Source organism: Corvus moneduloides, chromosome 3 (assembly GCF_009650955.1).
Source record: "Corvus moneduloides isolate bCorMon1 chromosome 3, bCorMon1.pri, whole genome shotgun sequence".
Lineage (NCBI taxonomy): Eukaryota > Metazoa > Chordata > Aves > Passeriformes > Corvidae > Corvus > Corvus moneduloides.
The window spans coordinates 108,823,796-108,851,748 of record NC_045478.1 but is presented as its reverse complement, the minus strand read 5'-3'; the positions used below and the strand labels follow the sequence as shown (position 1 = coordinate 108,851,748).

General features: G+C 41.7%; 1 protein-coding gene across 3 annotated transcripts in view; it reads right to left on the bottom strand.

Moving 5' to 3' along the window:
- TP53BP2 (tumor protein p53 binding protein 2) overlaps positions 1–27,953 on the bottom strand; it is a 52,515-nt gene that overhangs the window by 11,831 nt on the left and 12,731 nt on the right. The window contains exons 1-12 of one of the 3 annotated variants that reach the window (XM_032103404.1): positions 26,726–26,866; positions 20,596–20,743; positions 14,955–15,068; positions 13,393–13,472; positions 9,150–9,251; positions 6,524–6,698; positions 4,970–5,151; positions 4,433–4,597; positions 3,784–4,021; positions 1,955–2,083; positions 1,407–1,543; positions 154–643 (exon numbers count right to left, since the gene is read on the bottom strand). In XM_032103404.1, coding sequence (XP_031959295.1) covers positions 154–643; positions 1,407–1,543; positions 1,955–2,083; positions 3,784–4,021; positions 4,433–4,597; positions 4,970–5,151; positions 6,524–6,698; positions 9,150–9,251; positions 13,393–13,472; positions 14,955–15,068; positions 20,596–20,743 — 1,960 coding nt within the window. In that variant the 5' untranslated portion in view covers positions 26,726–26,866. Of the gene's footprint in view, positions 1–153; positions 644–1,406; positions 1,544–1,954; positions 2,084–3,783; positions 4,022–4,432; positions 4,598–4,969; positions 5,152–6,523; positions 6,699–9,149; positions 9,252–13,392; positions 13,473–14,954; positions 15,069–20,595; positions 20,744–26,383; positions 26,632–26,725; positions 26,867–27,953 lie in introns of those variants that run through there. The other 2 variants (XM_032103405.1, XM_032103403.1) reach the window with 2 other exon arrangements.

The window sequence follows — 27,953 nt, the reverse complement described above, 5'->3', positions numbered from 1 at the left end:
CTGTTAACACTCTTACACACCCCCTAAGATTCTTACAGCTGCCCTCACCCACTTAATTTCCCCAAGGAACAGCTTCGTACTCACAGCCCAGGTGGAAAGAACATCTATCTGAGGTTTATCAGGCAGAAGAGAGGGAGAGAGCCATATGCTTACCACTTGGGAAGTGTGGTCCTCTGGTCTGTGCCCTCGTCAAAGCACTCTGTACTGCCTGCTGGAAGTTCTTCCCAGGAGTCTGCTGTTGGGTGTACATGCTGTAAATGGAACTTGCAGCCACAGTTTGAGGCTTTCGAAATGGTGGCAGTGAAGTCTCTTTGGATGGCTGAGGAGTAAAAGGTCTCACAGCTGCTGCTGGGGGACTCTCCTGTTTGGAGGAAGGAAGAATTTGATCCTGGCTAGAGGAAGAACCTGCAGGAGGCACTGAAATTCTTTGCTGTATCTGCTGAGAAGGATGGGAAGGCTGCTGTGCCACTGGTTTTTGCTTGTTCCCCATAGCTGCAATAGCCAAAGGCAGCTTCTGCAGGTTTCCATCCAGCTTTGTATCAGCAGGTTGCAGATGACTGGCTTGACCAAAGTAAGGCAAGTTTATCTGTTTTGGTTTAGTGGGGACAGGTGGTGGCACCTTGGTTACATTTTTATTGGTTGTCTGAAAGACAAAAAAATTTCATTAAGGTTACTCATGGTTTAGGAGTGCTGCTGTGAAGGACCAAAGACCCTCAAAGAATGACACAGTATCTTATTTGTACTACCGCTGCAATAATGTTTACAACATCATTGTAAACAAGAAGAAACTGCTTGAAACATTTTGTCACCACTGTTGTTTGAATACACTTTGAGCCTATTCTCTTTAATTCTTTCTGTAACAGCAATGTTTAAAACAAGAGCAATGGCAGGGCACAGTAATTTCTCTACAGATGTCAGAGACACTTGGCTGGCAAGAGGCTGCTCTCCAACAAAGCACTTGTCATCCCCAGTTGCAGGCTACTTCTCCCCTACCTGATCAAACTGTGCCCTTGTGCCAAAATTTAGGTGGGAAGTCTTGCTGCTATCAAACATATGAAGGAGACTGCTGCATTAAAGAGTGAAACAAGTGTGTAGATCATTTAAAAAACAAACAACATGCAAATGCCTCTTTGTATCTTTGGGGGAAAAAATATATGCATACACACTAGTACAAGTAATACAGCCGCTTTTATGTATTAAGCCAAAATGTAGATTCTCACCACAGTGACCGTAGAGAACGATTTGGAGCTACCAACTGCCATCAAAAGCCTAACAGGCTTTTTTCCTCGGAAGCAGTCTTTTAAAAGCTGACCTCAGTACTTTTCAGAGCTTTCTGCCAGCCACATTAGAACAGCTGTGGGTAAGCCCTGGCAGATGGAAAGCAGCAGCCCGGGCTCCTTGCATACCTGTGCTTCCCGCAGGAGATCCTCACTGCTCTGGTTCTTCCTCAGAGTGCCCAGCCCAGCAGACTGGTCCACAGAGTCAAACATGGAGAACGGACGCACCTTCTTCTCTTTGTCTCGTAAAAAAGTTTCTCCTTCAGCTGTTGTTGAAGAGAGAGGAGACAACTTTCAAAAGGGATGGCACAACTGTAGGGATAAGAGTCCTGCTCTGTGCAATATTTACCACAGTGTATGCAGGAGATGCTTTTTGCATCCATCCTACCCCTGCACCAAGGGCCCCTGGGCCTGCCAAATGCTGTATTATGCAAGTTCAGCAGGGGCATGTAAGAAGGAACTAGGATTTACTTCACCACCTGAAGTGAGTTGTGGGTTTGAGTCCTTTCTTCATAAAAACGCTGCAATACCATAGCAAAGCAACATCAATGTTCTTTGATTTTTTTTTTTTTGTGCTTTCAAATGAATTCTCTATTATTTACTGAAGCATTTAGAAGAGAAATATCATCAACTAGAATATCCGTATTTTAAGATTAGCCAAGCACAAAAGAACATACCTTGTCCTTCACTTGTCACAATTCCTTTTCCTGAAGTCAAGGCTGAACCTTGACTAATATGATTGTCTGTATTTGAACTGCTCCAGTCAGGGGCAGATGGGGAAGGTTTTGTATTGGGGACCACAGAACCTAGGAGAGAACAAATTGAACACATTACGCTAAAATAGTATTTTTTATTGACTTATTACAAGTAGGGGTTTTTTTTTCTGTAAGAGTCAGGTCTAGACAATGTAAAAGCATCACCTAGAGGTTAACTGCCAGAAAACCTATCATTACAAATTTTCATTCATTTGTTCGTTTTAAAAAGAGAATTGCAAATGAAGTTCAGGAACAGCTACCAAAAGCAGCAGCAAAACTCTTTGTTGTAGCACACACCTGCACTTCTAGCATGCAAAAAAGAAACTTCTCTATTATTTCCAGTTAGTAGGAAACTTTCCTTGAGTATCTGTGCTAAGTTAAAAGTGATACAATGTTAAGCATAAAAAAGATATATTGTGCAAAGAAAAAACATGATGCTATAAAGCATAGACAGACCCTGCAAGTGATATTCAAAACAGTAGAAAAATCATCTGTGTGTTTAATGTGCATACAGGTTCTGCTTTAAAGCTGGCCTTCACATTCATTGGAGTAGACACCCAGATCTGCAAAAATCACTAAGAAAATGCTTGCAATCTGCTATTAAATATTTCACTGAATTCTTTCTACTAAATTCTAAATAATCTAAGTAATGTTAAAGTCAAACAGTAATAATAAGCAGCAGGAGAAAAGTTCTGTTCTGACAAAGTATCAAAGTCTCTGTAGGAAAGCAGTCCTTTTGTCCAAATGCTAAAGAGTAAGATGTGATATTAGTTCAAATAGCTAACCACTACACATTGCTCGAGCAAAAATTCAAATTTTCTGTAGTCTAGAGCTTAAATTCCACTCCAGTAGTTTTAGGATCAGCAAACCAAATAAAAAGAAACAATCCTCCATTCTCCAATACGGCAAGAGACACTTGGAACTGCTTTTGTGCAATGGTTACTTTAGTATCTGCCAGAACTGGAGATGGAGGAAGTGAGATAGAAAATAAACAGAACTATTCTACAAGCTCAGTCTTCATTTCTTGCTTTTGGGAAGATCAGTGTTTCTCTTCTCTCCCAGCTGAAAAAGGAGTCTTCTCCCAGGATATCACAGAAGAGATACCCACAACACTCAAGAGTTTCTCCAGACTTCTCTTACTGAACTGACTCTCATAGGAGAAAGCCACAGAGAGAAGCCAACAAATCTCCATTAACTCTCCAAGTAGGCAAGGCCAAACCTCACTCATCAGCAAGTCAATAACTTTACTGCTATTTCTGTGCTACAAGCAACTGCCTCCTTTGTAAAATTTCTTGTCATGTTGCTTGATCTTTTACATGTGTCATTTCCAAAAATGCACAATCAGAAAATCTGGCTTTGCCAGTTTTTAAATCCAGGCACCAGACTGCTACCAGGTATGTACTAAAACTGCCTCTAGAAACTCAAAGCACACTTGTTGTATTAGTTTTTAGGAGAACTTCAAAATAAATAAAAAGAATAATTACTTTACAGAAAAATCCTCCTACATTCCACATTGTACGACAACTCAAAGTGCTCACTAATAGATTTGCCTGATTTTTAACATTGAATCATAGAAACTCAGTGCTTATAAAATATATTCACAGGTGCAGGAAAAATTGCAAGTAGCAAGACTGACACCTCAAATAAAGCTGTGCTTTAAAAAAACCCAAACAAACAAAACATCAGAACAGAGCTGTTAGGTAAGAAAACAAAACATGTCTAGATAAGAAATACTAATTGTAAGCTATTACCTGCAGGAGCTTTAGCTTGTGAACTGTTCCCAGCTCTCATATTGGGCAGTGTTTGTGTTTTCAGTGGCCCATCAGGTACCTGCAAAGCTTGTGTCCCATCTGAAAATGCTGGCTTCACCAAAAGCTCAGGTCTGGAAGCAATACGTGGCATAGTAGAGGACTGGATATAAGGACCTACAGCTGCCACTCGACTTGGAGCAGAAGCCACTGGCTGTGGTAAATTCCCATCTGAAGAAACCTTGGGGAAAAAAAAAAAGAAGAAAATTTAAAGAATTTTATTCTGCAGTATCCATTCATCAGAGTTTGAAACAGAAGTCAAAAAGGATAAAACAAGTAGCAAATGATACTCCAACATCAAAAGTGCTTTTTTGGAAAAGCTTTAAGAATTATAAAGCTGAGGTAGTAATAGCAAAAAAAAAATCTAAAATAAAAATCCAGGACAGCATAAGACTTCTTGTCTGTAAAGAGTAAGTAGGTTAACACTAATGTACCACAAAAAGGACTTTAATAATACAAGACTTCCACTACATATGGATAAGGACAACAAGTCTAGCATCTCAACAACCTTCCCCCCCAGCAAGTTCTTACTTCAGGCTGTACAGACAACACACAGAACTAATGTTTCAGTTCTTAAATGCCCCACACTTACCGGTACATTCTCTTTCTGCTGCAGAGCTGCCTTTTTCTTCCACAGACGCTCGCGCAGCTCATTAACACGCTTATCCATGACTGCCACCTCCAAGTTGCGCTTGTTCAAACACTCCCTCTGTTGCTGCAGCTTGGCATTCTGCTCCTGGTTCAGTTTGTTCCTCAACTGAATAAATTCACAAAGCAGTGGGGGAGGAGGGGAAAACAACAACAAAAAAAACCAAATTTACTTTCAGGATTGGGGACAGGAAACTGTTGGAAAGAGAAAAGCCTTCTAAAAAGTCAAGTCATGTTTTCCCTCCAGAGAAAACGCTGGTTAGTCTCCAGATTTTGCAGAAAGGAAAGGTATAGGCAGTGTGTGCTCCTTCTTCTCTTTACCTTGAACCCAGCACAACTAACTCTCCATCCTCAGCATGCAGGCAGTCACACAGCCCTGGCAGGAACAGGAGCAACAGGATTTCTTTGCAACGAGGTAAGAAACAACCCAACCAAGTTTTAGCCTGGAAGAGCTGAGGGTCACGGGCTGACCTCCCTTTACCTGCAGCTCCTTGTAGAGGCGGTCGAGCTCAGCTACAGCCGACTGGTTGTCGTGGTAACCATCAATCCGGCCGTTCTTCAGCATCTCCAGTTGCCTGGTGAGCTCCTCTACTTTGGACACGGCCAGCACCAGCTCGCGCTGCTTTTGCTGGAACAGGCTGTTCATCTGTTCAATCTCCTCCACTGCAAAGAAGGGCAGAGCACAATAGCTGCCCTGAGAAACAGCCCAGCGTGGGCTGCTTCCAAGGCAGCACTTAAGGAGACAGAGAGCGCCCTGCTGGCCCCCAGAGCAGGGCTGCTCAGCCAAACCCATGGGCCCCGTCACACCAGCTCTTCCTCTGAGCTCTGGCAAATGCACGCTCACTAGAATGATTATGGAAATTTGGTCTACTTAGAGCACTGACAGGGAAGGAAAGAGAACTTTTTTTTGTCACTTTCTAAAGTATGGAAATAAACAAAACCACAATACCAGACTGAATTCATGTGAAGAAGCCTAAATGCACTGAATGCTGAATTCAGCAGGAAGACACTCACTCAACCACAAGGCATATTTATGATACTTAGAACTCTGAATTTAGGTCATAAGAACTCAGTGACAAAACACTCAAGCTGTCACATTAAACAAAGACTCAGAGGGCGTTTTACAGTCTATTACAAACATCTGTCATCAGCTGCTCCCACTGCTGAAACTGTTCTATTATAGAAGAAAATTTAAGGAATCAGTAAAAACTCAAGCAAGTACCAAAATCAGACCTGCTGGGGATGGTGCAGGGAAACAAGATTCACATGCTCCAAGATCTTGTATTATTCTACCATCCTTTCACACCTTTAAACTGGTATTTTGTGTGACAAAATCCAAACAGAAAAGGGATTCTACCCATAGAGAAACACTTCTGCTTTATCTGTCAACCACAATGCTTCCTACTAAAACAACATTCAGATTTTCAGTTGAGTCAGGCTGGAAATAACAAGTTCTGCACAACAGAGAGGATGAAAAGGTAAGCAGAAGAATAAATATTTATTTCAGACTTAATATTGATGTTGTATCAACATGCTGAACTACAAGCACCCAACCAGTACTGTAAGCAAGCAAGAACCTGGTCAAATTCACATAATTAAAAAGGAAATATGCAGCCATCAAATTACCTCTTGCATAAAAGGCAACTTGGGTACCTGGCTAAGCTTTGTTATAGGCCAAGAAAATAACACTCTAAATGTGTAGGGTATTGACACCAAGGATGGAAAAAATTACTGTGGTGCACAAAGGTATTCAAGTAAGGAAAAAACCTACACTGTAATTAAAGAGCAGACATGCTAGGCTCAAAATACAGGGTACTCTTACAGGATGTTTTAAAATATAGTAAGAAAACATACTTTGTTCTAGGTCAGTCATGAGTTTTCTTGGTAAATACCAGACGTGAAATTGTTAAGATTAACACTGCTTGGAATGCTGTAAAAAACTCCTCCGAATCACTGAAATCACCAGAAACTTTTGAGTTCCAAGAACTGCGCTTCATGAAAAATCCCAGGCTACCTTCCCCAAGCAGCAACTCACCTAATTTCCCATTGCTGAGTCTTTTTTGCTCCACATGACCTTTCAGTGCTCTCACTTTCTTAAGTTTGGCTTCTTGATTCTCAGCAATTTCCTTTAATCGCTTCAGTTTTTCCTGTTCAGCAGCTTGCTGTTGCTGTCGCTGATCTTGCTGCTTCAGGAATTTCAGGCGCTGCTCCTGCAGTCAAGATAAGGATTTTGAAGCCTAAGAAAAATTTTAGCATTCATGTTCCAAGACACTTGCTAATTTCATTTAATCACTACTCAGCACTCTTGAGTTACAAGTGCTAAGAACTATTTTCTCTCTACCTTCTCCATGCTGCTTGTACTTGGCATATCTCTATCATATATCACATTTTAAACAACTAGGTCATGCTGGAGAATATTAGACATTCTTTATATAGAAGGTATCCCATAAATTATTGGTATTTTTCATACTAATTGTACTTTTACTAGTTCTGCTAAAACCTGCCTGAGGAGGATGACTGCACCCCAAACCTCTGAAAACACACTGGTCTCCAGATAATGATCACCACTATAACAAAACAGATAATTCAAGACACTGGAAAACCTTTACAGTGACCTGGCCCTCATCTAAACAACAGATATTACCTTAGTGGAGAGGATCCTTCTGCCTCTCCAAGGGAGTAAAATAATGTGTTACCAGTTTCTACATGCACATGTCTAGTTTAGACCTACAAGAAACTATGAGACCACTAAATCATCTACAAAGAATTCCTCTGAATCACTGGCCATTATACACGGCTTCCAGCTCTGGAGATGACACATTGCTCCAAGCTGCTTAGTAGAACTACTACTAAGACTCCCAAGCACCCACTAATATCCAAGACTACCACTGCTTACTAACATTAGAACTCCATACTTTCTCCAAAAAAAAACAAACCCACAAAAGAAAAAAATCACCAGTCAGATTTAGAAAACAGGGATTCTTGTGCACTTTGAATAAAAAAGGCAGAGCAAGAAAGTGAGCTTGCCTTCCAGAGAAAACCAGGACCAGGCAGCACCCTCAGTGCATGCACTACTTTAGAGTCACTCCCACGCAGGAAAATGTCACAAAAAAAAGCTATTACAGCTCATGTCTAAAAAGAAAATGTATTTTTCCTCCCTCAGAATCTATTTTTAATATTGCATCTGATTTCAGAAGGCAGGAAAGAGGCAATGGAAAGTCACTCTGAAGAGGCATCTAGGAAAGCAGGTGGTTTGTTCCAGAGAGGCACTTAAATGAAAAATTCTAGCAGTGGTACACCCACAGGGCTACAGTTCTTCAAACCACAGGCAGCAGACACCCATCCAATGGGTATCTATCCAGAGTAAAACTCCTATTTTTATCTTTTTTAATCTTGTATAACTCCCTTTACAGTAAAAATAATGTTCCTGTTTCTCGTGACTACAGCATTATTTATAAGACTAGGGTATACTGCCATCACCTGTGAGTGAAACAGAAGCTGTGGAAGTTTAGGCTTCTCATATATAAACACATCTCAGCTGGAACTGAGAAGAGGGCAACATTCTTTGGCAAATTAAACAAGGCAGTATGGGTATTAATTGTGCTGCTACATTTCAGGTGAAAACTCTCATTTGCTTGGTTGAGTGACCAATTTCCTGCATCATAGCTGTACCTGTTCTTACCATAAAGCAGACAAAAGTTTTATTGGCTGTTTTGACAGGCCATTTAAAAAATACCACTTAGCAGGTGCTGCAGAACTATTAGAAAGCCATGATTTGAAGCACTTCCCTGAGATCCAATTACTGAGGGCCAAGGGAACTGAACAAGATACTAAACATAGGGACACACAGAGCTGATCTCAAAAGGAGAGGGAGAAAAGATGCGTGAGAGAGGAAAAGTAGTGAGACCAGATCCTCAGAGCAGCCTTTTTCCCCAGCAAAGCACATTCAGAAATGCATGGGAACATCCACCCAGACAGATGAGCCCTCTTCAGGACAGGCTCACATTTAACACTTCTCTGCCAAAAACAGAATTTCCTGTTATATTTTCAAGAGTACTGTGTACCAACAACACTCAAGCAAAACATGAACTCTGTGCCACCATTCTGCAGATGCATTCAGAGTATTTTTTCCCTTACACAATTCAGGAGCACCCTGTGTTTTTCCATTAGCTTTTCTGTTATTGTTCTGCAAGCGTTTTATAAATCACAGTCCTAGGTTACTTCTATCACATACAAGATATCTTTCCAGCCAGCTGCCCCAGAAAACCAGGCAAACTCTTATCAGGAGAAAGCAAGATAGCATGACAGGACAGCAGAGACAGAAGCATTGTTTAGTGATCAAACTGGTGAATTGCTGGTCACCACACATGGAGCACAAATAGAGCTGACAGAGCCACCAGGATGAATGACAGTATATCAGTGTTATGTGCTCTACCCTTTCAGTAGGCTAAACTGGTCACTTCTATCACTGGCATTATTTATATGTTTTACAACTGGGTATTTGCATAGATTGACTTTCAAATTTAAAAACAGGCAGCCAAAGAAAAGAAACCCTCTGTTTAGAAGGGGTGAAAAAACCCCAATTCCCCAATCCTCCCTCCACTTCACATGGCTGTTACTACCTTTGTTCCTGGCTGTAAACAATCGAATTCCAAACTCACCTTGTTAGCCAGCATTTGCTGCTGAGCCTCAATTTGTTGCTGTTGGCGTGATGCCATTTCCTGAAGTTCAGACAGTGTCATATCCATCCTTGGTGCACTCACCTGTCAAAGAAAACCCAAAGCATGCTAAGTCTAGAATTTTTAATTTGGCTAGCACTTAACAGAGCTATCACAGAAAAGTACAGTAAGTCTTTCAAAAATAACAACTGAATAGCCAATAAAATAATTAGAAAGACACAGCATCTTCTCATGATAAAAGAATAAACAATTGTAAGCACATATGTATGTGTAGCCCAATCCAACAACTCACACAAACTGACACCTCTTGGAACATTAATGTTTCTAGCAAAATCCCAGCAGCATTTTAAAGAGGCATTTCACAGCCCTTTATAATTCAGCTCAGCATGAATCAGCTTTGACTGACTGAGCCCAGAATGCTCAGCATGTGGCAGGATGGATCTGTGGTCGTAGGTGTATCACTACAATTTGAAGCACTTCCACATAAGCTGAAGAAAATAGAAAGTTTAAATATAGTTGGGCATGAAGGAAAACACCACTCTCAAAGACAGCACTGTTACTGGTTATCTGTTCAGGTATTTCCTGAACCTAGATTCAGTCTTACTCTTGTTCCATAACTGTGGATGTAAGTGATAGAAAATGGATCCGGTGCTGAAACGGGAACCAGTCTCTACTTGAAATCTGGAGTTAGGGATCTCTGATAAAACCACAAGTGAAAAAACCCCCAATATTACTTTAACATGAGAAAAGAACTCTGATGGGAGTAGAGAAGGGAAAGTATGGTGCATTTGCTGCTCTGAGATCACCTGTACAAGCACAGATATGGCCGCCAACAGATCCTGGTGACAATCCCAAAAATCTGAAAGCCAGGATGATAATTGCTAGAGGCTTTGTGTCTATTTTAGAGCAGTCATTAGCAACCCCTCCAAAACAGTCTCTTAGTCTCTTCCCATGGTACGAATTGTACAAGTATCTCCAAAGAGGGGAAGCCTCCATTTTCACTATAACGGTAATTCTTCCAGAGGCTTGCAGATCATAAGGGACATGATATATTCACTCAATGCCATGTTTCTTGGCCCAAGAGTTTGAGGTTCTTTCGAAAATGAGTCCCACTGTCTGATTCAATTCTCTCTAACGTACCAGGTTACCACAGAACATCTCTTAAGGACCCATTAGACTTTTGCACTGGCCATATGGGACTGTTAAAGGGTCAGTGGGTCCTGCTGATCACTCCTTGGCTCTCCAGTCAACAAATTAGTTCATGGATGGGAATTACACAGTCTTGGTTGGTGTGATATTGCTGTCAGTGCACTGTCCTGGTAGCAACTGTCACTTGCTGCTCTTCAACTTGCAGCAATCCCACAATGAAGGGATCTTCTGAGTACCAGGCAGGGTGGATAACTGATCTTCTCTGTATTCACAGTAGCTACACCTAAAGCCTATCAGTATCCCTCTGGATCCCTTCAAGTACCCTCTCCTGAGGTAGCTGATCCCAAGTATACCAGGGGCCTCTGAGCCAGTCACAATGGCATGCTTTTGCCACTTGTCCTCTGTTAAACTCAACTCAGCCTCAAATATAGAGAACTCCTGGCATCCCCCGTCACTCCAGAGATCCAGATGGGTTCTGCACTCCTGCGCCTTGATACACATCAGGTATCTACTGAAGCTTTATACTTGTGTGGATCCAATGTGCCAGGCCATCGAATCCACACAGTCCAGTGTGGTTGTCATCCCTTTACTCTGCCTAGTTGGAGGTAGAGATCCTCTATTCCTGCTCCTGGTCAGAGTATTCACTATCTGACCTTTGTGATGCCAGATCAGAAGTCCCCTCACCAGGGTTAAAGGAGAGGATTTCTGTTCTGTGTCTAGGAGATCACCGATTGCCTCCCTGCCTCTCTGCAGCAACTACACTGACAGCCTTTTTGGGTGACCTCTTCTGAACAGCTCTCCTCCCTCTCAGTTCAGGGACACGGGCTTACAGCTTAGAGGTGGGCTCACCATCCCACTTCCTCATGTCCTCCCACTGCTCATGCAGAAAGAACCAGAGTTTGTTACGTGGCCTGCGCTTGGGGCATCCCTTCCCTCTGACCAGGCCAGGAGGGGAGTGATCTCTTGGGCTGCGGGGTGCTGGCCTGTAGGGATGTGGAAGTACCCAGAGCTTCTTCTACATTTCAAAGCCTGGAAGATGCCACCTCTACAGTTGGTATATCCATCTGCAGGTGCTACAATGCCACCAGGATGCTGGAATATGATGCAGGGGCACTTTGAACCACCTTCCTCCACATGGCCACTGTGCAAGGGACATCCTCTGGATCTTTAGGGACATTGTCACTTTTTAGATCACTACAGATGACTTCCAGCAGTGCTAATTCTCTCAAGTACTGGATACCTTCATCTGCAGTGGTTCACTTTCCAGGGAATTTACAAGATCTTCCTTAAACGGATACCTTGCCCTCACATTTGAGAGGAGCCAATCTCCAGAGACTGCAAATTACTCTGTTTTCCAATTCCTCTTTCAATTTCCAAATCTCTAACAAGGGATCCCAGCTATCAGGCTTCATGACCTTCTAAGGGCTGACTGTCAGCCCCATTATCCCAGCACTGAAGCAGCCAGGCAGAAATCTGCTCATATGGCTGGTGGTCATAATTTTTTTCACAAGTCTTGAAGTTCTGATGAGGTCAAGGACCGAGTAACTATCTCCTGTTTGATCTGTCTCACTCCTTGCAATTTCTTTGTTGAAGGACTGGCTTCTTTATCTGACCCCCTACTCTCCTAATTCTCCTTCTTCCTCCCTTTCCAACCAATGATATGGACCTGTAGCTTACTTCATCCATTTCCATTTTTCCTTTTTCAGTACTGGAGCAATTATTAAGTCTCTGTCTCAGCCATAATGTCCTCAAACACAGTTTGAGTTTCTGCCTCAACTAAAGTCCTCTGAGTACTGAACTGTGGCTCACAGCCAGGCCCCAGGTACAGGGTGAGAGGCTGCTGGTTTTCACTGGGGTAGGCAAGGCACCCTTCTATCAGCTGACATGTCAGTTTGCCAGGGTTGATTGATTACTGGATCAGGTGTAAAGTTCCAAGCAATGGGAGGTGATAACCACCCCAGGCATCTGTCCAAATCCTTCCCCACACCCTGCCACCCAGGAACTGGATGCCTCACAGCACATCTCAATACCTCCTCACTTAAAGTTTGTTTTCTCTTACACCACGATGACACTGGATTCCACTAACCCCACAGTGTGCCAGCAGTATTAGTTAATATTATTTACAGTTTTAAACAGCTTATATAAGGATGAGCAAAGACCGTGGGAGCCTGCATTTTAAAAACATTCACATCAATCTCAGGCAGGGAGAGGGAGGTCTATTCCCTCATCATCCCCACAGCTCCCCCAGCAAAACAAGGCCATCAGTGTAAGGGCAAAGCACAGAGCAATTGTTTATATTAGTATGTTCTCAAACTCAGCAAAATAAAGAGATAAGCAGTGCAGCTGACAAACTCCATGTCCCACACAGGAGATTTGATACTTGGCAACTACTTTTTACTATGGTATGCAAAAAAAAAAAAAAAAAAAAAAAAAAAACATATATGCCTTTGTCTCACCCCTGTTCAGGGACCAAGAAGGACCATGGTTGATTGACCTTGGCTAGATGCCAGGTACCCACCAAGCTGCTCTATCACTCCCCTTCCCAGCAGGACAGGGCAGAGAGAATAAGATGGAAAACAACTCCTAGCTTGAGAAAAGGCAGTTTACTAAAGCAAAGGCAAAAAGTTTGTGCAAGCAAGCAAGGACAGAAAATAATTTATTCTCTACCCATCAGAGAGCGATGTCCAGCTAACTCCTGGGAAGCAGGGCTTCAGCATGTGGAGTGGTTGCTCCAGAAGACAAACATTGATGTTCCCCTGTTCCTCCTCCTTCCCTTGGCCTTTATATCTCAGCTGATGTCATATGCCATGGAATATCCCTTTGGTTACTTTGGGTCAGCTGGTCTAGCTGTGTCCCCTCCCAGGACCTTGCCCACTCCCAGCCCCTTGATGTGGGGGGAATGTTGTGACAGCACTGATGCTGTGCCAGCCCTGCTCAGCAGGAGCCAAAACTCTGGAGTGTTATCAGCACTCCTCTGGCTGCCAGTGCAAAGCACAGCACTGTGAGGGCTGCTGTGGGAAAATGAACTCCAGCTCAGCCAGACCCAACCCAACTGGCCACTGCACCAAGCACTTACTCCATTCTCTATTCTTCGATCTCCAGGCACTTTCACACCATTTCTTTTGAAGGCTGGATCTTGTGACCTTTGTCCAGTCCCTAGAAAGAAATTGTCAAAGGTGGTAAAGTAATAGAAGATTTTTCTTATCTTTTTAGACATAGCATTCAATACAAAAAGAGAATCAGAACAGTCATTACGGTGTAGAATCTGAACACCTGTTCTTATGTGTTTACCACATAAGATGAATCTAACTGATGACACAACACATTTTCTCAAAAGTTCTGTTCAAAAAAACCGGACAAACAAAAACAGCTTAACAGTAGTAGACTGCTCCAGCATTTATCCTGTGGTCAACAGGCAGTCAGCTGCTAGTAAATGTGCATTATAAAGACACAGTTTAAAAGCACATTTTTTTCTTCTTCCGGGCAGTCATTGTGTCAGTAAAGATGCTACTTAACTAGAATCCTACTTTATTCCCATCAAATTATGTGCAAATGGTGTTCAGATGCCCAATACCAAGCTCACTGATTTCCCTGTAGAACTCAGGTGTACTACAGGACAAAGACATGTCCTGTTACCTTCTTGCCCTTTTGATTCCTATTTCAAGACCATATTTCTGTGAGACTAACTGCAGAGCTCGAATACATTGCTTGGCAATGCTATGGCAAATAAAATTACAATAATCCTAATACTACAGGCACCCTGGACTTGAAAAAATACATCATGACAACTGAACTGCTCTGTAAGATCCTTAGCAGGTAGAAACAGCACAGCTTTAGCTTTTCATGGACTCATTCTATCACCAGCATGCATTTAAAATATCAAGATACACTCAGCCATCTAAAATATGCTGGGTACAATGCCACTTAACAAATGCAGTATTTCCAACACTGAGGAAGATTATCAAGGATGAAAACAGACAAAGTGGAGGAAGAAGAATCCAGTAGACTGATTTAAAAGGTAAAAGTCTTAAAGATTCTAATGAAGAGATGAGGGTGGGATGCACAGAAAACCCTTGAAAAGCAGAAAGTAATTTCCTTTACACGTTTCACATTCAAATTTACAATGAAAATTATATTCTCAGAGAACTTGACCAGGCAGTTCATTTAATGCTATTCCTGAAACTAACAGAAGTGTGTAAGAGAAACTTTAAAGAACTCTTTGCCAAGTATGCTAAGTTTACCACCCTGGTAAAGTATTATCCAGGTGAATAACCCTGAGCCCAAATCACAGATTACATTACTGGGCAACAGTCTGCTTACTATATTTAAAAGAAGAGATCACCACCACAGATCTCTAGATATTTTGCTGCAGAAAATATATTTAACACAGTACGCCCTTAAGGTGCTTTGGTGATAACCAGCTCTAGAAAACCTGCAGAAATTTCAATTTGGATTTTCTATTCCCAGATATGGCAAGGGAAGATGAGGCTTTTACAAAAATTAGCCAACGGTCAGACAAAAAGGGCTGCAACACCTACTGGCTATGAACATCAGTAAGTAACACACACAAGCTGTTTCCTTAACCTTGAAGAATGAAACAGAACTTGAACAAATGAACCAGCTGAGATCAACACATACCTGCTTCCCGGCAGGGAGAGCGTTCATGCCGGAGAAAGAAACGCACCTCGCCCCTCTGCATTCCAAACCTCTGCAGAATATCCAGCATCCGTTCATTATCAGCTATGGGACGTTCTGAAAAGGTACAAAAACAGTTAACTGCTACATCCCACCGCAGCTTGGGCACATACCACACCAAAAATATCACCTTTCACCTGAACACTTGCTAGTACACAGGTGTAGCGAGTGCACATAACCCTTGCCCTCACCCAAGGCATTTCTACTTTTCCCTTAAGAAGCCACTGCATTGCTCCTTGCTTCTGAAACTAAACCAACACCTCTGAAAAGCAGCCCTGGAAAAGTCTACCCCTGAAGGGAAAAGCTGAGGCACTGCTGCAGCCCAAGGGAAAACAAACCGGGAATTCAGAGCTATCAGTTCTAGTGCCTTCATTTTGTACGTGCAAATCACCTTACCCACTCACCACCTCAGCATGTGCTGCTGTACCTTTCACGCCTCTTCTGTGGCACCTCACACAAACTTATTCCTTAGCCATTCCCACCCTCTCCTCAAGGGCACTGCTGCCACGATTCCTACAGGGACTTCCTAATTCCAACGAGAATGAAGAGAGATGCAAAGATAAACTCCCAGGGAAGAGGAATTCTCTTAACGCTGGATGGCAGCCCTTGCATTCAAGCTCAGGCAGAAGCACTCAACACCCTGAAGAGGCTCCTTGGCAGTACCCAGCGGGCCTGATCCTCAGCATGCCAGCACAGCTCCTGTCACTTCAACTGTTCTCCCACAGCTCCTGTCAAACATTGATTCAGCTCATTGTCTTGGACAGCAAATTTCATGAAGTTCAGAGGAGATGCATTTTGAAAGCCCTATTTCTGATAAAACCTTGAAAAGCTGAACTACTTTGGATTCACAGCTCAAAGTAAAAAAAAGGATCAGACAGTGAAAAGTGAGCTCAGTAAGAACTTGCCACTTTCTTTCAAATAACTGAGATGAAAAAGTTACATGCACAAGTTCCACTGAGTTTTTTTTCCCGCTCTTATTCCCAAGCTCAGGATTCAGTCATATATCTAATTTTTAAGCCTTACTTACTGCCTTTTGATAATAGAAAAAGGCAGTGTGAGTCTACCTCTACCAACTTCATTTACCAGTACTCCTCCCTTTCTTTATTACCTTTCTTTAAAAATTTACATACATCACAGCCAGGCACATAGCCAGAATACAACCAGAATTGCTTATTGGCCGCTAGATCTTTACATAAAAGCAGTTTCTTTTGTTATTCTAGACATTTTACCATAAATATTTCTGCCTATTTTAAATGTGATGGCAACAGTGTGGTCAATATATCATAGTAGTGAATTTACATAGTCAGGATACTGTCACAGTATCCTCTAACAGCACTGGGGCTCATGATCACATTGAACCCATTTGTGCTGGATGCCAGACAAACAGAAGATCTTGTTCCTGGCCTGAGAAATAAGACAAGCAGACAAAGAATGAAATTAAATACCACCGTTTTTGCACCAGTTTCATTTTTTCTGACATTGCTTTTGTTGGCGGTTTCCTTTCATTATTTAAGCAAGGGGAGGGGGGGGAAAAAAGAAAAAAGAAATCAGAGTAGTTCATTCATATTCAATGGAGTCTTTCAAAAAGTCACTATCTTAATATGAAATAATGTTTTCAGCAGGAAAAATTGTTGGCATTAAGTATAAATGTTTTCAGTTTCATTAAAAAAATGAGTTGCTAACATGTTTCCAGTATGTGAAAAGCTCTTTTCAACATAAAAGTGTTTCTATAAATGAAAGTGCTGCAGCTGTGCTCAAGCAGTCTAGGAAGGAAAATTTCTGGAGTCACTGTCAAAAGAGATTAGCTTTACAGAATAAGCAAGTAGGTCACTGTTACAGAAAAAGCAGTCTCTTGGCGGTTACTTGTCTAGACAGCAAAAAACACTCCTCATCAGCTAAACCTTAATTCAAGAAAAAAAAGGCAAAAACAAACAAACAAAAAAATCATCAGTACCACTGCCAGATTTTTGTCTTAAAGGGTATATAGCAGGCTTATGAGGCAGATTTCTAGCAGCTCAGCAATACCTCAGCTGAAACTCTATAATCAAGGGAGATGCCCTTTTACAGGAGGATTCTGTCAATACCACTCATTGGCTTCAAAGGAAGGTCAAAGAGATTTTCAAATACCAAACAAATGTACATTTGAAAGCTCAAGAAGAATGGACAGTCATTTTCTTTTTTTTTTTGCCCCCCACCTGTCTCATAAAGAAAAAAAAAAAAAAAAAAAGGGAGATCTTTATACACACACCCCTTTTGACTGCTTTCCACAGCAGGAAAGGTAGCTGCCTAGCAGAATTCTGACAATAATAGGAAGGTCAAAAAGCTTTGCCCTGATATTCACCAAATTTCATACAAAACTGGGAGCACAGGGAGAGTAGTAAACTTGCCTCCCTTCAGGGAACAGAGTGCCTCAAGCACACTTGCAGCAATCTTTCAAAGTAGGCTTAATAAGGTCTGACAATAGAAGCTAAAATTCCTGAGCAAGTGTCAGAAAAAGAAAGAAACAAGCTATGTAAAAAGGATCCCAATAACTGACGTCTTAGAATTCATTTTCCAACACAAGTCTTTTGTTTCTACCCCCAGAGGTTAGCTGTCCTGCACCATGTTTGTTTTAAACCAGTTTCATTTGTTCAGTGTAATATGCAAACAAAGCAGAAGTCATGGCTAATCCTGGCAGAACAAGATAGAAAACTTTGCTGACATCTAAAATGAGATTAGCAAAATAAAGTATTTCTCTCCCCCGCTGCCTCCTCCCCTCACCAAAAAAAAAAATCCAAAATATATGTGAAAACATATCTTGCAAATGCTCATTACTGGATGCTACACAGATGCTTAAGACATCTTTTATTCAAAGCAACATGCACAATCCAGTACTCAAGTCTTCCAATGTTATTGATTTGAGACAACTGCATTTTTTGTTAACAAGTACAATTGGGAACGGTATTTGAAACTTCAGTAAGGCAAACTGCCGAGCCCTGCCCTTGGGTCACAACAACCCCAAACAGTGCTACTGGCTGTGGGCAGAGTGGCTGGAAAGCTGCCCAGTGGAAAAGGACCTGGGGGTGCTGGTCAACAGCAGCTGAACATGAGCCAGCGTGTCCAAGCAGGCCAATGACATCCTGGCCTACATCAGCAATAATGAGGCCAGCGGGAGCAGGACAGGGATTGTCCCCCTGTACTCAGCACTGGGGAGGCCACACCTCAAAGGCTGCGTCCAGCTCTGGGCCCCTCACTGCAAGACAGACACTGAGGGGCTGCAGCACGTCCAGAGAAGGGCAATGGAGCTGGAGAAAGGGCTGGAGCACAAGTCCTGTGAGGAGCTGTTGAGGGAGCTGGGAGTGTTTAGCCTGGAGCAAAGGAGGCTCAGGGGTGACCTTATCACTCTCTACAACTCCCTGAAAGGAGGGAGTAGCCAGGTGGGGGTTGGTCTTTTCTCCCAGGCAACCAGTGACACAAAAGGAAATGGCCTCAAACTGCACCAGGGGAGGTTCAGGTTGGACACCAGAAGAATTTCTTCACTGAAAGGTTGGTTCTTTGTCAAGGAGAAAAAGGAAGCTTATTTTGCCACTGCAGGTAAAAAAAAAAAAAAAAAAAAAAAAAAAAAAAAACAACACACATTCTCACCTGGTCAGAGAATTACCAACACTTAGGACTTCAGAACCTCCACACAGGCTGCCCAGGGAGGTGGTAGAGTCACTAGCCCTGGAAATATTCAAGAAACAACTGGACATAGCACTTGGTGCCATGGTCTAGTTAGCATGGTGGTGTTCAGTCAAAGGTTGGGCTCAATGATCTTGTCAAGGTTTTCACTGTGAAAATGGAAGCAACTTTTTTTGTCCTATAACAGCTGTCCAAGCAGCATTAGATATCTGTTCTTGTGTGTCTCATGATGTCTTTGCAAAGACTAATCTCAGAAGAAGTTCTCTGCTTCGCTTCATGCTTCTGTATCCGATTTTCTCACATCTCCTTGACTAGCAGAGAGGCTGATAACTTGATCATATGAATAAAACACCACACACTATATGGTCCCACTCACACAAAAGTTCACTTTGCAGCTTAACAAGAACATCTGGACACTAAGTACTAACAGACTTCACTTGCCTCTTACTATAGGTGCTCTCCTTTGATTTCAGGACAATCTCACTGCCCTTTCCAGTGTTCTCTACATCACCATCTCAAAAGCCAAGCAAGAATCCAGGTTCAGGAAACAAGAGAGGAACTGCCCACTCTAGCACAGCTCCAACTTCAGTACCAAAGGAGAACCCTGTCCCTCACCAAAACCACTTGTGCTCTTTAACAGGGTGTGGGCACTAAGACTAACTATAAATTCAGTAGTTTTACCTAAACCTTTATTTTACTTGTCTTTCACTGTATACTTCAGTATTGTGTTGATTTAGACAAACATGTACAATTAAAATATATTCCTAGATCTCGTTCCATGATGAATTGGTGATTTTACTATCATTTATGAAGCAAAGCTTCTTTACCTCCTAAGGAAAAAAAAAAAAACCTGTTCCATTTTTTAGACTTAGAAATATCAGAAACATTACATCTCTGTCAGAAGCAAGTAAATATCAAGAGATAACTCAGGTATCTCATACCATTAAACAAACATCCATCTCACCAAAGACTTCTTTGAACAGATGTGAGCCTGAGCTAACAGCAGAGGAAGAAATATAAGCCCTTATCATCTGATTCCTTTATAATCTTGTTGAAGCATCTCAAAAAAGTTGGCTCAGACATAATTATTTTTCATGACTTAAAATCCTGTCAGGGATTCATCTATCTTATGCCTGGGTGGCTACCAGTGCCTAATGAGCACCATGGAGACAGGGGATAGTCCAGAGCCCTTTCCCATTTAAGCCATGAGACATTAGTAATATTTTAGGTTTTATTTGTTGACATATTCTCCAGTTCCAGTGGAGCATGGCAATTTAGGGAGATTTGAGCTCCCAAGATTAGAAGAACGTGGAAAAAGAAAAAAAGTTACAACAAGCCACATGCACAACCCCCTTTCCTACAGGCTTGGAAGGACAGTCAAAAGTAGCTTCTACATCCTCCCTGTCACCCACTTTCTTTAGAGCACTGCATATCAGGTAGCTCCCACTACTCCTGCTAACACACTCCTTCTCGTGCACACTTAATGCAGTTGATAACACTGAAGGTGCCATCAGAAAAAGGAAGCTTTATTTTGCCACTGCAGGTGAAAATGGCTGTGGGGTTGGAAAAAAAAAAAATCATTCTCACCTGATCAGAGAACTACCAACACTTAGCACTTCAAAACCTCCACACAGGCTGCTGGAGAGGAGGAGGTAGAGGAAACAACTCTCTCACACCCATCAGAGACTCATGGGCTGCGCAGACAAGAACATCTGCATGCTTGAGTCCTCCTCCTTTGCTTAACTCAGTTTTGCATGTGTGAGCCTTCTTGCAGGTGTGTTATCACAGCCAGTCTGATGAAGAAGTCAATGAAATGGAAATGCAGAAACTCTCTGGGACAGCATCACATCTGTCAGGTCTCCATGTACTACCTTCTCAGGAGCAGAGAATGCCCAGGAATTCACCAGCTGCCAGCCTGACCTACCTGAGCCACACCACACCTCAGCCAGGTGGCACTCGCTCTCCCCAGGCTCCTTGCACAGCTCCACCACATCTCTGCAGGTTGTCTCGGGGGTGACTGGCACCTCAGTGAAGTGCTGCTCGTTGTTACTGAGGTACACGGTCAGAAACATCTGCAAAAGACAAAGGCAACAGCACATGGTTACTTTCCAACACAAAGGCAGACTGCACCTTGGAGTCACAACCTGCTCATTACATGCATTCTTTCCAACATAGATAACTTTTTATCAACTACAGTGGGTACAATTTTCAAAACAACCCCAAATTTCTTTAAGGTATAAGCCAGAGAGACACTACAGGAATAATCCCCTGCTCAACTAAATTACACTGCTGGAGGATTACTCGGTTTTAAATCTGGACCTGATGCTCCTTCCTTCTCTCTTCAGGTGATGTGTCAGAACTCCTCCCACCTTACTGTGTGTACATACACTGCAATCATTTTACACAGCAGGAGAAACAGTCATCCAGAGTTCAGCAGTAGTGAAAAACAATGGTAATTACATAGGGTATAAAAAAAAGACCAGAGCTTACTACATAGGCAGTCAAGTGGAAACAGTTTGCATTTCCGTAATGTATTTCATGGGAAGGGTCCTAGAAACACAAGTCAACTTGCTGTGCCCTTAGTCTTACAGCCTGAATACAAGGTCCCCCTTAAGCCCCATTCCCAGGAAACCAAGGATATTTTACTTGGCTTCCTCTTCACAGCTGGAGAAGGATCCTTGATCTTTGGTTTTTCTGTTTAAACACACCACACAGACAGATGTTGTTCTTGCTCACGTCTTTCCTGCCACAACTACTAAACGAGCACTCTAAAAAATTAGTTGCCATATTTGATAGAAAACGTTGATGATTACTCCCTCTAAGCACTATCTCACTACATGCTATTAATATTAAACTGCTATCAAAGTTTAGCTGCTAGCTAAAAATTAATGTCAATTCTCTTGAGGCCTATTCTCAACATCAGTCTCAACTGGCTGTTAGTCACACAGCTTCCATCAACACAAAAATTAGTCAAATATCTCCAGAAAGCAATTACTCCACTAAGCATTTCAAGCAACAGCAACTTATACAATTCAGGATTTTTCATACAGATGGAAAAGATGTTTTCTCAAGAAAAGACAAATCCTTGCCTGTCCTCATTTTTAGAGGATGAAAGGGGTATACATTCTTAGGCGTAACAGTTCAAAAGATCAAAAAGAAGGAAAAGGAGGCCAAATCAAACATGGGGAGAAAGGTATCAATAACCTTCTAAATAAATTTAAATAATTTTTAAAACAACAAAACCATTACCACAAGCACTATTTCTGTGATTTTGTGTAAATACTATGGAATAAGAGATTTTTATGCAAAGTGAAATTTAGCCCCGTCTGTTTCACAGCTTTAGGAATCCGCTATTGGGGATTCTCACAGAATACAATTGTGCACATTCCTAATGTCTCCAAAGCCTTTCAAGGGCTCTTCTGAGTGCTAAGATCCCCTTCACCCCAATGTGAGAGGCTGCCTTTACTCTTTTAAAAACTTTGACAAAAACACTCCAGACTCTGCATGTCTTGTTACACAGAGTGCAAGTATTTGGCCCACTTGTGGCAGTATAAACACTTGCAAACAGTTTTTTGAGCCCTGGCCCTGCATCAAGAGCACAGAATTTCTGACCTCTGGTTTTGCCCAGCTCCCCAAGACAAGGGCTTCTGATAAATTCCTGAACACCTTCTACAAATATTCACAGAGAGGAAGAAGCCTGCTGAAAACACGCTCAAAACTGCCTGATGGCTACATCGCCCCAACCAATTCCTTGTCACTTTATGGGAGGGCAAAAAACCACAAAAAATCAACAAGAAAACCAAACAAAAAAGCCAAACTTGGAGCTTATAAGGAGGCAAACTAGGAGAATGTGAAGGTAGGTAGGATCAGTTTACCACACACTTATTAAATAGTGAAGATGGGCACAACTGTTCTGCTGTCTACAGCATAAGGAGGTAGTGAGCTAAATTATGACACAAAGCTTTCCAAGCAGGAACTCTGACACTTGGCTTTAATCTTTTGCCACAGAACATGCCACCTTTCACATGCAGTGTCTCTGACTCCCCTAGAGGAGTTTGGCAGTGAAGGATGTCAGGTGCAGCCAGGTAAGAATATCTCTTAATCACAATTACTGGGGCAGAAGAGTATAAAATGCAAAAGAAGCTCCCCAATAGCTTTAGAGGAGGGTTATACAGGTGTGTAAAACACATCAACCCTTCACAAACAATGCTGTACTACCTTGTATTCGAACATCACCAAATCACACAGGCTGTGTGTCTGCAATAACGTGTTAATTTAAAAGATGAGCTCACAGATGGGAATTAAGAGAAAATTATAAAAACCATGGCATTACACACAAAGCAGACCTAATTTGACCCTAGCACGGCTGTTCACCCTTCAGTGTGCCTGTCTATATCCAGTGGTTAATCCTTAGGATTTAGCAATACAGACAACTACACAGGAAGGATCACGAGTTGCCATTTCTATCCACAATGCTCAGGATAATTACTAATACATTAAGCCAAGAGCACTCAAACCTGCTGTGTGGGGGCCATTTCTGGGAGTTGGGAGTGTCTGCCTTACCTCTAGCCCACATATTCTAGGAACTAAGGAAAGAAAAACCAACCAAACTGCAAATTCCATAAAAACATACCTCAAAGTCCTTAGAATCTAAAGCAACTAAAATGTTATGATACTGATGTTATCTCATCCTGCTTCCCTTTAGCTCCAGGGACAATGCTGAGATGATCAAGTTCTCTAAGTTGTTGTGCTCTGCTCTTGCTGAATGGGCAGTCACATTTATCACCACTGCCTGCTCACCTGCAAGGCCTCCTGAGGTACCCTGCTTCCCACCTGGACACACTGGAGCCTAGGGCAAGCTCCAACCAGAGAGTATCCATCACAGAGATGTCTCTTCCCAGACAGGAGTGGGAAAAGTAAAGAAACTGATGTGAACCAAAAGCCTACTGTGGCTTCTTGGTGCTGCTTGTCACCCTTGGTGGCTGCTGTGGCTTGCACCACCTTGCACTGGGATCCCAAGGACTCGTGCTTCCCCTGGGAATGGTTCAAAATTCATTAACCACCCTACCAGTTAGTTTATATCTCTGTTTTATTGCTGTGTGGCAACAAGAAACAAAGGAAAAGAGTACTCTCATGACACCTTGTTCAGAAGCTGGAATCTTACACCCAGTTAGAGAACAAACCAGTCACTTGCTCCTCCTTGAAATCGAAGATGTTAAAACAGCTGTATACAAACATCCAGCAATTTCAAAGGGAAAAAACAAAAAACCAATATGCAAAAATTCAGTTTCAAACTAGGCATAAATGAAGGACTTGATTTAAAAAACAAAAGGAAGACATCCCAGTCAGACCTTGTACTTTGTTCAAGGATGTCATGAAAGCAAATACTAAAATATCTGACAGTTCCATATAGCCTTGGATCAGGGTTTTTTCCCCTAGACTTTCAAAGATTGAGTTTTAGGAATGCCCAGCATACAGACCAAGCATTTTCTGAACAGGACTCAGATCCCTAAGTAAGGTCTAAACTAAAAGATTTCCCTTCCTTTTCCCAGCCCAGAGACATGCTCACTTAAAGGTACTGAAAAGCTTTAAAATATAAAAGCACTGCAGTACTTTGGCATACTTGGGAGAAAACAGGGGTGTTGTGTAGCTACTGAAGCAGTTCCTTTTAAAATCACATCAGAGACTTCAGCTGACTCTGCTCCAGCTTAGAAAATAGAAGTTTGCAGTTATGGAGCCACCAAATGAGGCAGTTCGATCGGCTGCACCAAGGACATCAGAGAGAAGACCAAGGTCACACGAGCTAAAGCAAGGGAGAGTTTTTGCAAGGAAGGACTGCACTGTTTGACTTACAAACAACTGGATGGCAAAGCAGAGTACTGAACATAAAGGACTTCGTGTCTCCAAAAAGCCTGCCACTTATGACAGAAAAATAAATAAATCCAAATTGGTGTGAAATACAACTTTGAGTCCTCCCAGCATGAAATACATCATCTTGTTTCAACTCCTATTATTTATGAATGAACTCCAACTACAGCCACTAAGTTGGGATTGTAACACACCCAGGAACAGGAAGGGAACACAGTAAGAAAAGCAACCGATCAGGAAGTCATCAATTAAAGCAAATCACAGGCCATTTTATAATCCTCCATCTCTCTTCTGCACATCATCCCAAACAGCCTTACATTTGCCTGCAGATCTGACCCACTCATTGCTGAGCTCATCAATGGGATCATTTCATACAATTATACCAATATTAAATATAACAGGGCTCAACATCTGCAAATACATTGTCAACTGAAAGTAAAATATTTAAGAATGGCTAGCCCTACTAAAGTGCTAGGCTATAACCACACTGTTTTGGGTCCTGCTTTGTTGCCATACAAAACAAAAACTAAAAACAAAATTTTAAAAACCAAAAACATGCCAAATCCACAAGAAATAGCTTCCAAACACATTTGGAGCACTAACCTGAGCAAACACACGCCTCATAATTGATATCCATCCAGTAAGATATCATTTCATATCAAAGGCCTTGTATCACTCTTCTCCTTAGATCAGAAGGCCTCAATTATTGATTAATGGGGGGAAAATAGAAATGCAATTTATTTTTCAGCTTTGATGGTGCTTCTGCAAGGATCAGACTTCTCTTACTCCTTAGTTATTATAAAGCTGATGTCACACATCTCAGGTATTAAAAGGGTGTTAAATCGGACACTTTCTACCTAATACACTAATTGCATTCAAGTATGCAGGATTCAAATATTCAGAAGAACACTATGGTAAGGGGCATGATGTAAATTAAAATACACTTAATTCCTGAAACTACCTGAGCTAAAAGAGACACATTTTCCCCCTCCCCACACTTCTAGGGAAGAATCTAATTCAGATCATAAAATGTCAGCAATGGACAACAACCAGCAAAACTCAGTCTCTTATAAAATATAATCAAGAAGAGAATATATTTTAAGAAAAACAACTTAACCCTGGTTTTCACTATTGTCTGAATTCCTAACTTTATGGAGGCTTCCTGCACAGCAGGCACTATACAATACAAACCACGGCATCTATTCACACAGTATTCTTCAGCTTCAAAGCCCTTTATGACCAGGAAATCATGACACAAGCAAGCAGTTTCCTATTTTACAGGCAGGGAAACTGAGGCATACAAGAAGGCAAAACCAGAGACAATCCCATTATATTTGACAGCCAAACAAGCACACTGCCTCTGGAAAACATGATTCATTTTGCTGCCTTGCATTAGAGCTAGTAACATAATTCTGTACCACATTCTGTATTAGCTGCATTTTAGACTGAAACCTAATCCCTTCAAGCACTCATTACCTGTGTTGAAGGTTTTTATATTTGCATAACACAGCTAAGTAATGGTCTTAGCTTGTATAACAAATTTTCTTAGCTCTCATTTTTAAGGAGGCATTGAAAGTCGCTCTTTACGTCTTTTCAAACCTAAACAGTTTCTATGAATTTACATCCTGAACTAAAAAGTCATCTTAGAAGCTAGCTTCAGTTAACTGAAAAACTAGCAGCATAGAAATATTAGAATTAATAGATTAGCTATCACACTTCAAGTACAGGTGACAGAAATGACAAATAACTGTTTTCACCCACAGTTTAAACTACTACTAAGTCTTCCCTAATAAATACAAAACCCCTCCATACAAAGAGTTTTAAATTTAAGTCTTTCATCTTACCTAGTAGGAACAATGATGCTGCACCTTTCCAGATGGCTACAAAGAAATCAGTGGCTAAAACATATTTTTGCTGACTTGATGCAACTTTCTAAACAACAGAAGACAGCCTGCACAACAGCACATTTTCCCATTCTGATAAGCAGCAGTCAGAGCTGGTGCACAGTTACAGCTCTCCATTCAGTGCAAAGTGTACCACAACAATAGAGTAATTCAGTGATTCTTCTGCATGAAGTTCCCCAGAACCTGAAAACAGTCCTTCAGCAGGCAACATCCTCACTTATTGTGCCTAAAGATTAAGGTAAGCAAAAGATTAAGGTAAGCAAAAGATAATAATAGACTTACTAGAAGACAGGCACACAGGATGACTGCTATCCTTGATCCTTTTCATATTCCACTGCTCAATAAAGGTTCAACAGAAATGCAGAGTAAAGTTTAGTATTTGCCTCCGGCCACACCCAAACGCATGGAGCTCAGCTCTTGCCATCTCACCCTCCGCACACACTACTCAGCTTATTTTGCACTGGCTTTGGGCCATAAATATGAGAAAGGAAGTTATGATGCAAGGTAGGTGGAGTACAGTAGGAAGCACCATGGAATTGTTCAGATTATTCCCAGTCTGTATAAAGCACAGCCCTTTTCCCTTTCAATTGTATCACAGCAGAAAACAAGACTGAGCCTTTACTCTCAATAGCACGGTAGTTTCTACTTGTACAGATTATTTTAACGATAAGTTTGTCATGCATTTGTACTTTATCTTTAGTAAAAATGTCAATTTTTTTCCAGAACTTAAAATACAATGTACATCTACATGCACGTTGAGGAGGGGATGGGGAAAATGAGCTGAAAGCAGCAAAGAGGAAGATTCCCCCCTCCTTTTTTTCCCTCCGTCTTATCCTTACTGTAGAGAGAACAGAAAGAAAGCCATCTGCTTATAGTATATGCTAGTTCATCTGGGCAAAGGCTACAGCACAACTGCCACATTACATCTCACTATCAGGCATCTGAATCATCATCATGATGGGAATCTGAAGAGCTGCAAGGGAAGCAGCCTGAGTTCTAGCCAAGTATTGTGACTGTCTGAAATTAATGGATGGAGGTTTGCTCTCATTCTACTTCATGGACTGCAACCTCAACAACAGAACTCAGCACTGCAGTTCAGATTTAATAACAAGGAATATGCAATTACAATCTTCCTGCCAAATCTTGTAGAAGATCATTATCCTAGATTAGCAATTTTGATTTTGTGAAGTCTATCAGGCATAGCTCAGGACCGGCAAACACAGAATTCCTGACCTACGTTCCCCCTTCTTTCAGCAGAGCATTATGCACAGTCTTTAAGAGAGCTTTCCAAACAAAGACTTTTACTTTGAACCCAAGCTACGTTTTCCAACTTGACATTTTTCTTCAGGCATTTTCATACACAAGAAAGCAGAAGTCCTCCCACAAGCCAGACACCAGAAAGGTCTATGCAAATAAAGCTCACTATTTTGGATGAACACTCAGCACAGGAGCAACATAACTCCCCGCTCCTTGGCTGAGCTACCACATATCACACAAGGCAAGAAAATCT